At 40.2% G+C, this 15,365-nt stretch overlaps 1 protein-coding gene across 1 annotated transcript in view; it reads right to left on the bottom strand.

Moving 5' to 3' along the window:
* Positions 1-563: 563 nt before the first annotated feature.
* Positions 564-15,365, bottom strand: part of mrtfbb (myocardin related transcription factor Bb) — an 83,422-nt gene continuing 68,620 nt past the window's right edge. Inside the window, exons 4-16 of the mRNA XM_059347259.1 lie at positions 13,635-13,700; positions 10,242-10,297; positions 10,080-10,155; positions 9,718-9,879; positions 9,047-9,222; positions 8,199-8,345; positions 6,983-7,236; positions 6,476-6,614; positions 5,469-6,356; positions 4,634-4,744; positions 4,132-4,248; positions 3,981-4,041; positions 564-3,890 (exon numbers count right to left, since the gene is read on the bottom strand). Of these exons, the coding sequence (XP_059203242.1) occupies positions 3,415-3,890; positions 3,981-4,041; positions 4,132-4,248; positions 4,634-4,744; positions 5,469-6,356; positions 6,476-6,614; positions 6,983-7,236; positions 8,199-8,345; positions 9,047-9,222; positions 9,718-9,879; positions 10,080-10,155; positions 10,242-10,297; positions 13,635-13,700 (2,729 nt within the window). The 3' untranslated portion in view covers positions 564-3,414. The remainder of the gene's footprint in view (positions 3,891-3,980; positions 4,042-4,131; positions 4,249-4,633; positions 4,745-5,468; positions 6,357-6,475; positions 6,615-6,982; positions 7,237-8,198; positions 8,346-9,046; positions 9,223-9,717; positions 9,880-10,079; positions 10,156-10,241; positions 10,298-13,634; positions 13,701-15,365) is intronic.

The raw sequence follows: 15,365 nt of genomic DNA, 5'->3' as shown, positions 1-15,365 counted from the left end.
TATAAATACACAATGTGTAAAAACATGGAACTTATTGTAAGTCAGCTAAATGAGATGTAATGTAATGTAACACAAAGTCAATCAGTTTTATTGATAGAGCCCAAAATCACAAATCACAGATTTGTTTCAATGGGCTTTACAATCAGTACAGCATGACATCCTCTAACCTTAGACACTTGATTTGGATAGGGTTAAACTTCACAAAAATAACTAGCGGAGAGTGACAGATAATAAGAGAGGCTGAGTCACCTGGAGGACGAAGATCCAGATCCAAAAACAACTGAAAGGAGACAGAGAGAGAGAGAGAGAGAGAATTATAATAATCTATTGTAAATATTGCTTTCCTTATCTTGTTATCTTTTTTTCTGATGCTTGCTTTGGCAATATATACATTGTTACATCATGCCAATAAAGCCAATTGAATTGAAATTGAAATTGAATTGAGAGAGAGATAGAGAGAGAGAGAGAGAGAGAAAGAGAGAGAGAGATAATGTAACATTAACATATAAACATTGTTATTTATAATAAAACAATAAATAATAATAATAATAATAATAACAATAAAGAACTGACAATATTGGCCCAATTCTCACAATACACAATCCAGACTGAGTATCTAATCCAGTATCAGTGCATCCCTAGTTTCATAAAGTTTTTGTATCCTAATCAGCAGGACCAGCTGAACTTTATTATTAGGCTTAATATATTAATTGAGATGGAGGCTAACAGAAGGATAATGGTTACAGGTCATCAAAGGTAAAATGATGTTTGGATCAGAGGCCTCGGCAGTGTCAGACCGTCTGATGTCAGCAGGGGGGCACGATAGGAAAAGCTCCTGTGGACTGCTTACCTCGTTTCACCTCTGAGGTCTGACAGTGGAGAGCCGTGAGCCCTGGAATACAAAGAAATCTGACAGCTGCTTGTCCATTTAGAAAGCCATCAGAAACACATAAAAGTTTGATTTGATATGGGTGTAAGCCAATGAAGACCAAAGGAACTAGTTGTAATCCGGTAAAAATCTTTTTTTTTTTTAGTTAAAATTCTAGCAGTAACTTAAGATATGTCCAAGCAACTACAAAACAACCATTTTATGATGAAAACCAAAAAATGTATATATGTTAAAATACATATATAATTAAAATAATTTTAATGATAAGATTACATTTTGTGTTACTTGATGAATACCTCCAGCTGAACCTATATTACATATATTTTCAAATGTTTTAAAAAAAAAAAAATCTTAATTTGTGAAGTAACTAACGCTGTGATAGTGAAATAAAAAAGTTTCATCTGAAATGTAGTTAAATAGTAGAAGAAAGTGACATGAGGTTAATATAAGTACCTCATATTATGTACTTAAGTACAGTAATTGTGTACATGTACTAAAGTTACATTCCACCCTTTTGCAACGGCTGCTTGTGCTACAGCAACTCATACTCTTGCATTGTAGCCCAGGCTGTATTTAAATATTTATTTTGAAAACTGATAAGCATCTCTGCACAATCATATAGAAACTACTAATCTACTGCAGTGAAAAAGTCCTGGTGCTGCACACAAGTTGTGGTTACTTCAATAGAAGTTTCACCACAGCAGTCTTAAAGCTGGTGGGGCCAGTGCCAGTCATAAATTAACAATACACAGCATTGTATGTCCCAGAGATCTTTAAAAAGTTTAACTGGTCAAGGTTGAGGAGGCAGGTAGTTGCTTTAGAAGCAAACACCATAAAAGCATTACAATGTTTCTTTGTGTGGCATAATACCAGTAAAAACTAAATATTCTTTCCAGCACATAATCCCTTTAAAGGGTGACATTTTGAATGTGGAATGGGGTGCTAATGTGGTGACAGAAAAACATTGAAAACTACCAGTCTCACAAATTCTTTTACAACGATTCTCTCAGCATTCAGATGAGTTTAACAGCAATGCTCCGGACTTTTCAGTGACCTTTTTGCACAATCACACCCACCCTGCTGCCCAGAAACTCTCCTGCTGTGGTGCATTGTGTTCTTTTCAGTGGTTTCTTTGACATTAAATTTTATTTTCTTCATAATTTATCTTTTGTCAGACCACAGACTTGCTTGCTCAAGATTGTTGTATTTGGCTGTGGCCAGCAGATGTCACTACAAAACAAATAAATTGTAATGCTATCTTTCAGTGTGAAGTGAGAGAATAACACAAATGAGCAGCGGTGCAGATTTATATTTTTCAGTAGGATGTGCATGTATGTCACATTGTAATGCTGCACACAGAATCTGATATGGCATGCAGCGCCAAGCTGACCATTATTAAAGAGTGTTAAACCCTTTAAGATTAATTGAATGATGTTCCAAGAACAATTCATCATTATTTTTTTGGAAACAGCCTTGACGGAGCAGATGACTGGCTTTTACCTGCTCTGTTCAACTTTTTAAACTCATAGGATTATTGGTTTTCCAAAAGCATGTGCAGTATGTTTTACTCAGTGGAAATGCAGGAGTAGAGATTTGGTGGATTTGCACGCTGTTATAAATCTTGTCAGAAGAATTTTGTAGTACAACCCCAATTCCAAAAAAATTGGGACGTTGTCCAAAACATAAATAAAACAAAATTAAAACATTTGCTAATTCTTCTTGATGTATATTCAATTGAAAGCTGTGCAAAGACAATATGTCTCATGTTCAAACTGTTGTTTTTTAAAATATACACTGCGAATTGTGAATCTGATGCTTTCTGTTTTTGTTTGTGCAGCGTCCCAACTTCTTTGGTATCTGGGTTGTAAATACTTGGTTGGTCAGGCTGGTTTGACACTATGGTAACTCAGTGGTCTCATATTATATCATTATCATATTTTCACTCTCACTTCAGTTAAACATCTGATTTATGTTTCACAATTAACATTTACACAGAAAACATTTGGTAGTTGTGTGTTTACAATCTGTTTTGATAGTGATAATCATTCCAAGATAGGGTGGAGTGAACTAACAGCCCCCAGCTTCACGCAGTGTTTGTCTATTAGGTCTTGAACCATTTTCCTGCTCCTTCCACTGCCAATATAACACTGTACATTCATTATGCTTATGAGGACCAAGAGAAATAAATGACATGAGAACAGATTGATAACAAATCTGTGGCATAACTTAAAAGCTACTTGCACTGTCAGCTTAGTCTGCCAGTACCAGTTCTGCTTTATGTCAGTCTCCCCGTACAATCAGAGTGTTTAAAGACCTCAAAGAGAGCAATGCTGGGACGTCTAAACTAAAGCAGCACAATTAGATTATTACTGAGCTGATTTATACGCCCAGAAAGCAAAATAGAGTTGCCCCAGCCTAAAAGCCCTTATTTTTCCACATAGGAAACAAAATTCATCCTCCCTTGTATAAAAAAGTAAGTTTATCTGAAACTGTCTGACGGGTGTACAAATTCTCCGTGACAGCAGTCAGTCCCAGTTCAAGTGCAGTTCATTTGAGTCCAGGAAGTCAGAGGAGAAGACGCCCACTGGCGCTGACATGTCCAAAGGGTTGACCCCCTCTGCTGGCACAGACAGGGTAAGGTCCAGCCAATCCATGTTGTCCATGTTAGAGCTGTGCAAGTTCAAAGCAGACGGCGATGTGTTTTCATTAAAGTCCACATCCATGCTAACCACGGGCGAGTGCAGCTCCTCCATCAGCTTCAGTGTTTGTGGCTCGGTGTGAGCGCCCAGCGTGCCGTCCAGGAGAGTTTCCAGCTGGGGGTCAGAGGTCAGGGCCGCCAAGCTGGCCGACGGGTTGAGCTGTGCTGCAGGCAGCTGGGCCACTTGGACCACGGGTGGAGGGCGGGATAAAACTGTGTTGATGGGAAGGGTGGTCACGCTGGCTGTCACAGGGAGAGGCTTGTCTAGGCTGGGAGGATCCTGCCTGATGAAGGGTGAGATTTCTAAAATAACAAATAAGAAAGTCCACTGTAAGAATCCAATAACCTTAACACCGTATTTTACCAGTGGCCCTAAAAAATAATATTTCTCACCACCACTTTCGATTAACACATCAAACAAGTCATCCATCTGCTGGCTAGCTGCAGTGGGACCCTGAAAGAAGTAACAACCAGTAAATGTTAGAGTGGATATAGCAACAATTTACAATAATACATTGCAGTAAACAGTGAATTTATTTGTCACCTGAACAGCTGTTAGAAGGCTGCGTGTCTGTTTAACTGCATCCTCATAGCGGGGCGGGTCTTTACACTTTGACACATGGTTTGGCAAGATCAAAGCTGGCTGATTGGTACAAAGAGGCTGTTTAACAGGAAAACAGTGGCTTACACTAACTGAATAACAGGATGCATCTGATATAAAACATCATTCAAATGAAGTTGGCACTGTTCAAATAAGCAAATAAATCAGAGTAGGACTGGGTGATACGATAATATATTGCCAGTACCAGTATACAGTACACAAAAATAAGCTTTACCATGTAGTTATTTCATAAAGAATTATTTATTTATTTAATTACCAGACAACATGTATTATTGTAGTATATCAAGATATGAAATTACCTATATGGGGATAGAACATTTTGGTCCTAAACCAGGACTTTTTCACAAAAGAAGTCACAGAGTGCTTTAGAGAGAAAAGGGAAAGACAAAGAGAAAGTTGGAAGCACTAAAGGATCATCTTATACCTTATTTGTAGGATCTTTAGCACCAGCTTGGCTAGAGGAGGCTCCCACAGGGCAGCCACTCGCTGGGAATGTGTTGAGTAAGCTTTGTGCTGTACTATCCATCGTCCAAGGCTGCAGAGAAATTTAGACAGGTCAGCATGAAGGCATACAATAACAATTGCACTGATGCCATCAATGAAAAGTAGTGCATCACAACACAAATTCTCTTCATGGAATCTAAATTAAGCCTGCTCTGCTCTCCCTGATTTTTAAGCAATGCTACTTTCATTTTTGGCACCTTTCATGCCATTGCTGACAGCAGTGTTTGCAGTGCTGTGCAGCGTAGCTCATGAGTGTTCTCCTCAGTTAGTATTGAGCTGTGGTTTCTGTTGCTAATTCTGGCTGATCGTTTGGCTCAGAGCAGAGAGACGACAGAGGGCAGTCAGGGCACTACTGTCAGCCTTCACTCAGCGCCTGCTCCAGTAACCCAAGTTTCCATAAGCCTTCTTTTGATGTGAACTGAGAAGGATTTCACCATCCAGCTGAGGCCTGTTATTACTGTGGCAACAAAAAAGATACATTACGCATGATAGAACTAAAAAGAAAAAAACTATGATGTGCTTTCAAAAAACAGAGCACCAGATCTATGTTGTGCAACCTAACCTGAATTTACTGCATAGAAAACATATGATACATGATTTCAGGTGCACACACACACACATATGGATGATCATACACAACTCAAGGTTGCACATTTTAAAGGAATCCAAAACTAGCAGCAAATCACAGCTGACAGTGATGACTAATAAAGAGATGGGCCGAGGCAGGCTGTGCAAGCATTAGTGTGTTTTCTTACCTTTGTCAGAGTCTGAGTGCTGCATTGCTGCTGTAATGCTGCTGAGGCCTCTATTTTCTGTGGCACCTGTCCAGAGGTCTGGATGAGGCCTGGCGCTGCACCGCTAACAGTAGTGTGTAATTTAATGCTGTTGGCTGGGAGCTTGATAGTGACTGCTGAGGCAGGACGGGATGCAGGCATGAGGATCTGAGCTCCAGTCTGGACTGGCTGCAAGGTTTCTGGCTGCTTAGTAGTCTGGTGGCAGATGACGAACTGATTTTGAGGAGCTAAGTGGTTCTGATCTGCCACCTCCTCTTGTTTGACCAGCACTGGCAGACCAGGAGAACCACAAGAAGCTGAGCAGTTCGACATGGTCCTGTTTTCCTCTTTGATTTGGATGGGAGCAAGAGGGCTGAGCTGAGGTGGGGAATCTCCTTGCTGACTCCTTTTCTCCACCTCCAGCTGCATCTTCAGCTCCTCCACCAGCCTCTGCTCCTGCTCCAGCTTCCTCATCAGCTCCTTAATCTGACGCTCCTTTTCGTGGAGACGTTTGTCCTTGTCAGAGTCCTTCTCAAAGGACCTTGTCTCTGTGGGACACTCCTCCTGAGGAGCTCTCGGTGGGGAGTTGACACAGGGAGCAGCGTGAGAGGGAGACAAAGTATCTGAAAGCTTGGTCGGACTGTCTGCCATACTACTGTCCTCTATGCCCAGACTGGACACCTTGGAGGCGATAGGCGACACAGGCGGGGTTAACTTTCTGTTTTCACACTGTGAAGCTGCTATTGTCTCAACAGCAGCAGTCTGGTTGTTTGAGTTCTCCTGATACAACTTAAGCCTCTCTATCAGATCTGTCTTAGTCCCAGAAACAGGCAAAGATCTGAGTTTTAGTTCCAATTTCAGCTCAGCAACCTGCAAAGACAAGAGATTATTATGAAATAATATACCTCTCATAATATAGTTTGGTTTTTTTAAATTGCAACATCCTTATGGTACATTAGTCAGACTATGTGCAGACAGCAACGTGTCACCTTCATCTCATCCAGATTAGCCGGTAAATGATCCGGCTTGCGGTTCTTCTGAGTGTGCCGCTGCTGCACAGGGGTAGACACAGCGTTTCCACTCAGAACAGCACTGGAACAGCTGGTTTGTACCTCAGTTGTTGGTCTGCTTAATAAGACGGGAAGAAAAAAGGGAGTACAGATGAGAGAAGCAATCTAAACTGTTATCCATTTTTCACAATCAACAGCTTCTGTGTAGGAAGCAGTGGGCAGGAAATGTAAAGTATTTCAGACAAACAGCAGCTGTGGTTAAAAAGTTATTACTTTCTTTAAAACTAGATGTGAACTTTTGATCCATTTTGTTGAAACCCAATATTTAATAATGCTGAAAAGATGCAAAAGTTGCTGCTGTAGATTAAGTAATGAACTCAACCTAGTTATCAGCCTATACACGTAAAGGCAAACATTTTTTGGGTGCTCCAAATCATTTCTATGGTTGTGTAGAAAGAATGTTTGTGTTGCTAAATGGAGCCATACTTGTGTGTGGAAGGCAGGACGGCCTGGTAGCTGTACTGCTGCTGCTGCTGCTGCTGGTTTAAGATCTGAAGCTGCAGGAACTGCTGCTGCTGGTGCAGGAGACGGACGTAAGCTGAATCCATCAGAACTTCAGTGAGCTCCTGCTTTTGGTCCGGGGGGATGTACTGATGGTACTTTAACTTTTTCACCCGTGGTTTGGGCTCTTTGCTCTTTTTACTGCGGCTTTTATCGCTGGGTAGCTTGGGCAGGCTTTGCTGCAGAACACAACACAGAACAGGGGTATGTAAAAACTGAGGGGACCATCTGGAGCATATTTGATCCTTATGACTCATCTGAGTCCAGTTTATCAGGGCACAGTTAGCATTGCCAGTACCAACACTACAAGACTTGGAACTGATACTGGACTTTTATAGCTTGAAGCATTGAGGTAGAACATTGTTCTGACACCCGATGAGAACTGCAGGATGAGGAAGTGGGTTGTGGAAATGTGACCTTTATTGTTTTACCACCTGTAGTTACAGGATACACATGAAAACGGTTTGGCATAAGAGCAGCAGGTTCTAGCTATGAAACCAGAAACTCAAGCTGGGTTAAGCAAGCACACACCCTCCAATTTGTCAAACTCCTTCTCCTATTGTATTTAAAGGGAGGGAGAGTTCATCCTATGCTCATAGGATAACTGGATTATGATAAATGCAAGAGTTATTGCTTTACTCCCATCCTTTGATTTTTGGCTAACATTTTACACGGCCTGAATGAAGAAGGCCAGCCTGTCATTTGACCCTAATTGAAGACAAACTGTGGCTGGCACAGATTTCAGCCCAAGGATTTGTGAAATGACTTTAAACCCTGTTGTTCTTTGAACTGCATTTAACTTGGCTGAACACTGACTTTTAGTTCACCCTTAAACTGATACGACTTTCAGTATGACAAAACACAGACTGTGTCTAAAGACATCGCATATCTCGAAACATTTCCAAAGGAAACAAAAAACTAAATAAAACAAAAACACAGTCAATAAATCACAGAGACAGACGGCTCAGAACCAGAGGTCAGTTTCGCTGGTTGTAAACATTACAAGACTGTAAGTGAATACACTGCTTAAATGAGCTCATCTTTTGAAATAAAACCACACACTCCTTACATTCAGTTCAAGGAGACTTTGATATGACTTTGGCCAAACTTGGTGCCGCAAAAAACCCCAGCTGAAGCTCACCTTCACCAGAAGTGGCCCTGGTGTGATACTGGGGACAACAGTGGTGATTGGCTGAGGTGAAGATGATTGTTGATTGCTTTGTTGCTCGCTGGTGGAGACAAGGCTGATTGCATCTGATGTGGGCTGTGAGTTTGGTGGTGGGGAGTGCTAAAAAAAGAGACAGAGAGAACAACAACATGATCCACTCAGTTAGAACAGTGAAGCCTCTACGCCTATTATATTATAACAGAAAACAAGTTAATAAACACAAAAATAAGCACCTGAACTGGAATAATATAACCAAAAACAAGTTGATGAACACATAAAAGAATGAGCACAAAATATCTATATGAATGAATGATAGTGTGTGCATACAATAAACACAGTAAGAATATAATTATTCTCATAAGTAAACATTTTCAATATATAATTAAATTTAGTTTCTTGATCTCTGCTAGATAAGATAACTCTTCAAGAAAGATAGTTCATCTGTGGACATTGACAGTTATGTTTGATAAGTTGTAATGGTACAAGTTAGGGATGCACTGATATAAACATTTAAAAATAAGAAATGTTGGCGATATTCAAAGCCGATTCCAATTATGTTCCTGTTTTTTGTTTTCTTTTTGTTGTTATTTATAACCCTGTTTGTACCAGGGAAACAAAGAAATCTGCATTATTTAAAAAAACGTGAACTTTTTTAAACTGTTTTGTCCGAGTTTGAGGACAAATAACCACCCCTACAATTAACCAGCGCAAAATGAATGCATCAGCCACTTATTTCACCAATTGTCAACAAGGTGAATACTGGCTGATACCAAAATTTGGCCGATATATCGGTGAATTCTTTGTTAAAGGTATCAGTCTACCTGTACAGGAGAGTTAGAGGAAGTACAAGTGGCCTCATTCCCGCCAGAATCCCTTGGAGAGGCGGAGGTGGAACAGGGAGATTTGTGGCTAGCCGGCTGGTGTGGTGATAAGGCTTCATTGCTGTCCTCATCAAAGTTGTAAACATCTGATGGCTGAGATAAGTTTGCCTCAGAACCTGTTGGTTCGAAACAAACATAAGCAAGTATAGCTTATTTTACAAGGATAAATAAAAAGAAACTGTGTGAAACATTTGTCAAAACTGAATTTAAACATAAATATACTATCTGTGCACAAATGGAAAATTAACATTACATTTTACAGTGTCCCAACTTTGTTTGAAATAGGGGTTGTCAGTGATTCAGAATGAAAAAGAGATTAAAAAATTACTGATCATGTCAATCCATCAAACAGTTAGTGGGCTTCATTGGACGAGTTCAATAAATATGTGCACAAAATTCAGTTCCTGAGATATTGTACTTCAGACTGAAGTCTCAAACAATGGTGTAATAACATCAATAATGTCTAAAACATGGCCTCAATATGTTGTCTCTGCCTGTCAATGTAACTGTTTAACTGTTGGTGGTGAACATGGCACCAAAGTGGGGTTAAACAAAAATGTTGAGTGGCTTTTCTGACAGTGAGGATATAGCAGCATTGTATAAGGATGTACCACTGATGTCTTCTTTGACACCAGAGTCAACGGGCAGGATTTTCTTCTCCACCAGCTCCATGGGTCCAGGCCTCTGGGCGATCTTCTCGTTGAGATCGTCAGTCAGTCTGGCCCTCTTCAGTCTCATCTGTGTGGCCTGCAGGGAGGGTTCAGCTTGCGTCTCTGATAAATACACATATGAGTATTAGCTGTAATACAACCAGCACCAGTTAGGGTAACTCACTCACAAAGACATTTATCTGCTTCTCACTTTGTAAAACAAATTTAAACAGGCAATAAGTGCTAAAGGATGAATGAGCACCTTATTCATCTCTTTTATCTCAGCGCCATTACCCAGTAAGAACACACAAGAGGAAGATTACCTTGCAGGATGTGCATACGGACCAGCTCGGAGCGCTGAGGTCTGCTGCAGAGTTTGTGCTTTAAGAAGCTCCCAGTCTGTTAAAAAAAAAATGAATTCAATTAAATGTGTTTTGGAGGCATGATCTAGATTTAGATGAATAATATGATGACATTAGTCTTACTCTGGCTCTCTCCAGGCTGCGAATCTGCTCATGAAAAGCAGCAGGTGTTTTCAGAGCTGTGAAAAGGTCAATCAACAGAATCCATTACTTTTCTCAGTGAATATAATACATTTCCACACAGAGGCAAATTATTTATTCCACTTACTAAATGAATAGTTATTGAAGTGGGGTTGTTTGGGGTACTTATCCATGCTTAGTGTTTTACCTATTAGTTCACAGCTGGCATGCTCCAAGTTTAGAGAAGCAGACAGGAGTATTGATAGGGAAGCTAAGCCATGTACTGCAAGGTAAAATTACTGTTTTTGTCAAAGGAGTCTGGTGGTTTGGATGAGAGCATAAAACAACTTTAGTTCCCCCCACATAAACCTAAACAGGGCTGCCATTCGGTAAGATAAAATGGTGAAAACATTCTAAATATAGCGTACACATAAACTGATATAACTGTTATTTTAGGTGGGCCTTTTTTTAGGGGCCTAAAATGTTTTTTTTGCTGTGTGGCCATCCACAGCAGTTCATTGCTTAGCTTCAGCGCTCCTTTCTTTGCTCATTCCTGCTTCTTCAAAGTGGGGGTGTGTTGACCCCACTCCAAAAAACCTGAACTATCTCTTAACCCATTGAAGCCTGGAAAGCGGATACGTCGTTTTGTAGTATTTGTATAAGCTCTCAAATACTATTTGAATTTCATTTCTATCTGCTACAGAGGCTGAAAAATCTATTATTTAGTAGAAGCATTGACTCTTCTGTTGAATTTCCAGAAAAACTTCAGGTTTTAGGGGCTGATTTTAAATCGGCCAGAGGTTTTACAGGAAGTTTTAGGCGTCAATGGATTAAAGGTCTCCTTCTTACTATTTTCTAAGGTCATTTCCTTTTGGGAAGAGTGCTCTCCAAAAGAAAAGAAAGTATGAATAAACCACATGAGATGGCGTTTTACAATGGTTCCACTGTATACACTCTTTGTAATTGATTGAGACTAATAGGCTACATCCCTATAGAGAATAAACACTGCTAGATTGAAGTATAATTTACTTAATTATAGTGTCAGAGTTTAAAGAAGCAAATAGTTCCACATAAACATAAAAGTTGAACCAATAATGCATGTAGTGGACAAAGTACATCAGGAATAAAAGTTATTGTAAAAAAATGTCTTCTTGGCATCATTTAGGTCAAAATATACACAAATCAATATAAACTGTATATAAGCAGTGTGCTTAATTTTAGCATTTTGTAAGTGCTTCCCCCAGCATGTGACAACAAACACTTTCCACACTAACTTAAGTGCAGTGTAATCCATCTTTTATATCATTATTTTCCTGTTTTTGTCTTTGTCGTTCTGCATGAGTGTGATATTAATAAGCAGAAGCTCAAGGGAGTCAGACAGGAAGCACCAGCTTTACTGACTCAAGCAGAGAGATTGTTGCAGAGTTACTCTTTGATCTCGCGGCATAAACTCACTGAGTAGTCACCTCGGCTATGACGAGTGCTGTTTGGTTTAGGGACACGCTGGCCGAGGGGGGCGCTCTGAGGAGTGTGTCAGAGGAGCAAAGCAAAACATTCCTGCTCGTCACCTAAACCTCACTGCATACCTACCATAAGCCTATAAGTGAGGGAGCAGCAGAGTGCTTTAGTGGAGAATGGCCTGGGAGGTTTGTGTGCAGGCCACGCTTGGCCAGGCCACTGACCTCCACTGAAGGCTCAGTCGCTGACTCATGTGGCTGCGTGGAGCCAGAGACGGGCTGAAAGCCCGACTGCAGGAGGCTTCTCAATAGAGAACAGGACAAAGAGCTTTGTCCTTTTGTCTATCAGCACGATTCTGTCACATATTCAGCTCATCTTTTCTTAGGTGTAGCACGGGGAATGAGTCCGCTCCACTTTTGTCACATCAAAGAATGGACAGTATAAAGTAGTTCTTTCTCTTATGGCACCAGTGTGCTGACGTATCTGTGTTAAATATTTGAGGCATTTTCAACATCGGCTATGTTTACATGAGTACAATTACTTGACTATTAGCAACTGTCTGAGTGGGAAAATACACTTCACACTGTCTTGAATAAAGCGACTGATTTATGTGCCAATAAACACACCATGCTATTAAGCCATTTACACACTTCTTTTCATAAAACTTCCCCTAATATTGCTGTTTGATGGCCAAAAGATTGTAATCTTTTTAACTTTTGATGGACCAGCATGAGCTTCAGTATCATCAACTAAAAGAAATACTTAACCCCTGAAGAGATCATTTGTATATGACTTACTGCCTGTGTTATCTTGGATTCTTGTAGAAGACTGTTTTTATAATGCTACTCATGAGAGCACAAATACTCATGCTTTGGAAGTACTCAGCATACGACTGGATAAATGAGACTTGGATTATACTGTAAAAGTTCTTATACAGATGTTTTAATATACTTTTGCTGTTGTTGAATGTGGCCTCTATTTACTTATATTCACCAAGAAATTGTCTTCCTTTTTGGATTCTGCGTCACTGTTGAGGCATGTGAGAAAAACAAAGATTTCCTCAAGAATTTAAGGTAACATGGTGAGTAATTGATATCAATTATCTTATTATTTTAAATACAAGTAAAGCAAAAGTACTGTGCATGTTGCTGTGAATACACTTAAAAGTAGAAGTTTGGTTGATGGTTGAAGGTGGTTGAGTTATAAAAGTTATATTTTAATCTAAAATGCTAGGCATGTGAGAGCAAAAATAACATAATAATAAAAGAAGAGAATTTTACTGTATGAGTTCTGACGAAAAAACCAAAAGGAGAGCATGCATTATGCATATTTTAAAGTGTTTTCACCGGTTAGTTTATTTATTGATTTTGAATTCTTAAATTAGTTTATAAGGCACTACCCATCTGTGCACCAAACTAACTCTTAAAAAAAGCTTTTGGTTTATGAACCAGGAAGGCCTCTCTGACCCGCTGGTTTTTCTCTTTTAGTTGTTCCACAAAGTAGAACAAAAAATATTTGTCAAAGCTGCTTTCAGCCATGACTCCAAACCACTGCAACAGCCTTCCAGAGGAGCTGAAAATATTTATATTTTCAAACATAAACTAAAAACCCATCTATTGAGTGTGGTTTTATGAAGTATTTTATACTTGTGTGATATTATTATTTATACTTAACATCCGTTATCATCTTGTTGATCCTTATATACTTTTTTGTTCTATTTTTTTTTTTTTTTTTTAACATTTTACTATTTTTAACATCCTAAGTTTTCACTTGTGAAGAACTTTGAAATGCATTTTGATGCATTTCAAAGTTGTTGATTGAGGAAAGTTAAAGGAGAGAACAGGACATATTGGTTACTTAAATTCTATAGGTGCTAATCAATTAAAAAGGATTTTTTTCAATACACAACTCTTGTTTGTGTGCGATGTGAATACTCACGTGGCATGATGCCTTGCTCCACAAGCTGCTCCCGAGATCTCCTCTGCTGCAGACAGAGCTGGAGGACTGTGAGAGTGCAGAGACACAGAGGTCAGAGTTGAACTCTTAAAATTCAGAGCCAAGTCCGCTGAGTCAACTAACAACCATCTCTGGCTTTAACTGTGAAAACTGCCAGACTTCAAATAAAACAAAGTACTTATTATTTCTCAATCAATACGCTTCCCCAAAGGCCAAACAGTAAACCTTGTTCACCACCACAGACATCCTATTCACTTCCTTTATGGTTTTTACTAGGGTTGTTAAGAGGACCACAAGTTTTATAACAGTTAGATTCAAACAGGGCAATGTGATTGGCTAAGAGCCTTTCCAATATCTCTGTGTTGGATGCAAATACCTAGAGGAGTCAAACAAAGTAACTACAGTAAAAACAAGATAAAAGAGGGATACATGTCAGGGCTGCAGTCACAGAACTGGAGATGGTCAGCAAAGTGAGTTATGTGTCGTTAATAAATTGTTTTTAAAATGTAATCTTACTGTGGGTGGATAAGCAGTGATCAGTTTTGTTATTGTGGTACATCAAAGACATGATTATCTTCTAGCAGAAATTGTTGAGACTTGCATTTAGGCCCCACATACAGAACTTGGATGGTTCTTGGTGTTATTTTCCCGTCAATATAAACTGTAGTAAGATCCCAGTTTAAACATTTATAAACAAGTGAGCGTGGACATGTTGTTTCAGTAGAATAACATTGCTCCGTGCAGGAAAAAAAAGAAAAAAGAGGAAGGTAACGGGTGACGGTGACGAATGTGGCGGCAGTGTGAGGTACATGAGACCCTTATCGTCACCACTATTGCAAAGTCGGCTTTGCTGGAGCTACTCAGAGGCTCAGGGGAAACAGCTACTCCAACTCACACACAAACTCACACTCACACAGACCTGCTCAACTCTCCTGGGAAAGGCGCTGCGTCTGAACAAGCCTCTGTGACTCACTCTAGCAAAAATAAACTGGGCAGCTGTGAGAACAAGGCCTGGGAACCATGAAATTTAGGGGTAGTTAAGGGGGTGGGGTCTTCCACTTGTATGCAGAGCTGAGGGGACTCTTCCACTGGTGGGCAAGGGAACACAGAGTGACAAGTGCTAAGGCAAAGGGTGGGAGGCCGAGTCTACTCTCACAGCAGCCCATCAACTCTGGGGCAGAGAACACAGTGTGCCGGCCCCGCCTGCTGTGTTTCCTATTACAAACCCAGGCCAGGGGGGTTAGGGTCTGCCTGAGACAGATCATACCAAGAGATTGTTAAAAATTGCCATCGTTTGTCTCAATATTCACTGTGACTTGAAATAAACGCCACAGGCTGGAACATTTATGAGTGCATATTGCTGCATATCAATAACATCAAAAGCTGCCTTCCAGCGCCACAGGAGAATGAAGAGTTTAATCTGAGCATCAGTGTGGTGGTACACCTCATGCCTGGGGTCCTCCTCACTTTGTGTCATCCTGTGTTCGACTTGAACCCTGGCTAACCTCTCCATGATGCAAACTGGCTCCGCTCTCCTGCTCACCAGCAGAGCATAAACAGAAACACAGAGGGAGAGAGAGAGAGAGAGAGAGAGAGAGAGAGAGAGCAAGAGAGAGCGAGAGAGAGAGAGAGAGAGACAGAGACAGAGACAGAGAGAGAGAGAGAGAGAGAGAGAGAGAGAGAGAGAGAGAGAGAGAGAGAGAGAGAGAGAGA

Source organism: Centropristis striata, chromosome 13 (genome assembly GCF_030273125.1).
Source record: "Centropristis striata isolate RG_2023a ecotype Rhode Island chromosome 13, C.striata_1.0, whole genome shotgun sequence".
In the NCBI taxonomy this organism is placed as follows: domain Eukaryota; kingdom Metazoa; phylum Chordata; class Actinopteri; order Perciformes; family Serranidae; genus Centropristis; species Centropristis striata.
The sequence above is the reverse complement of the archived record's forward strand: the minus strand, read 5'-3'. Positions and strand labels throughout refer to the sequence as shown.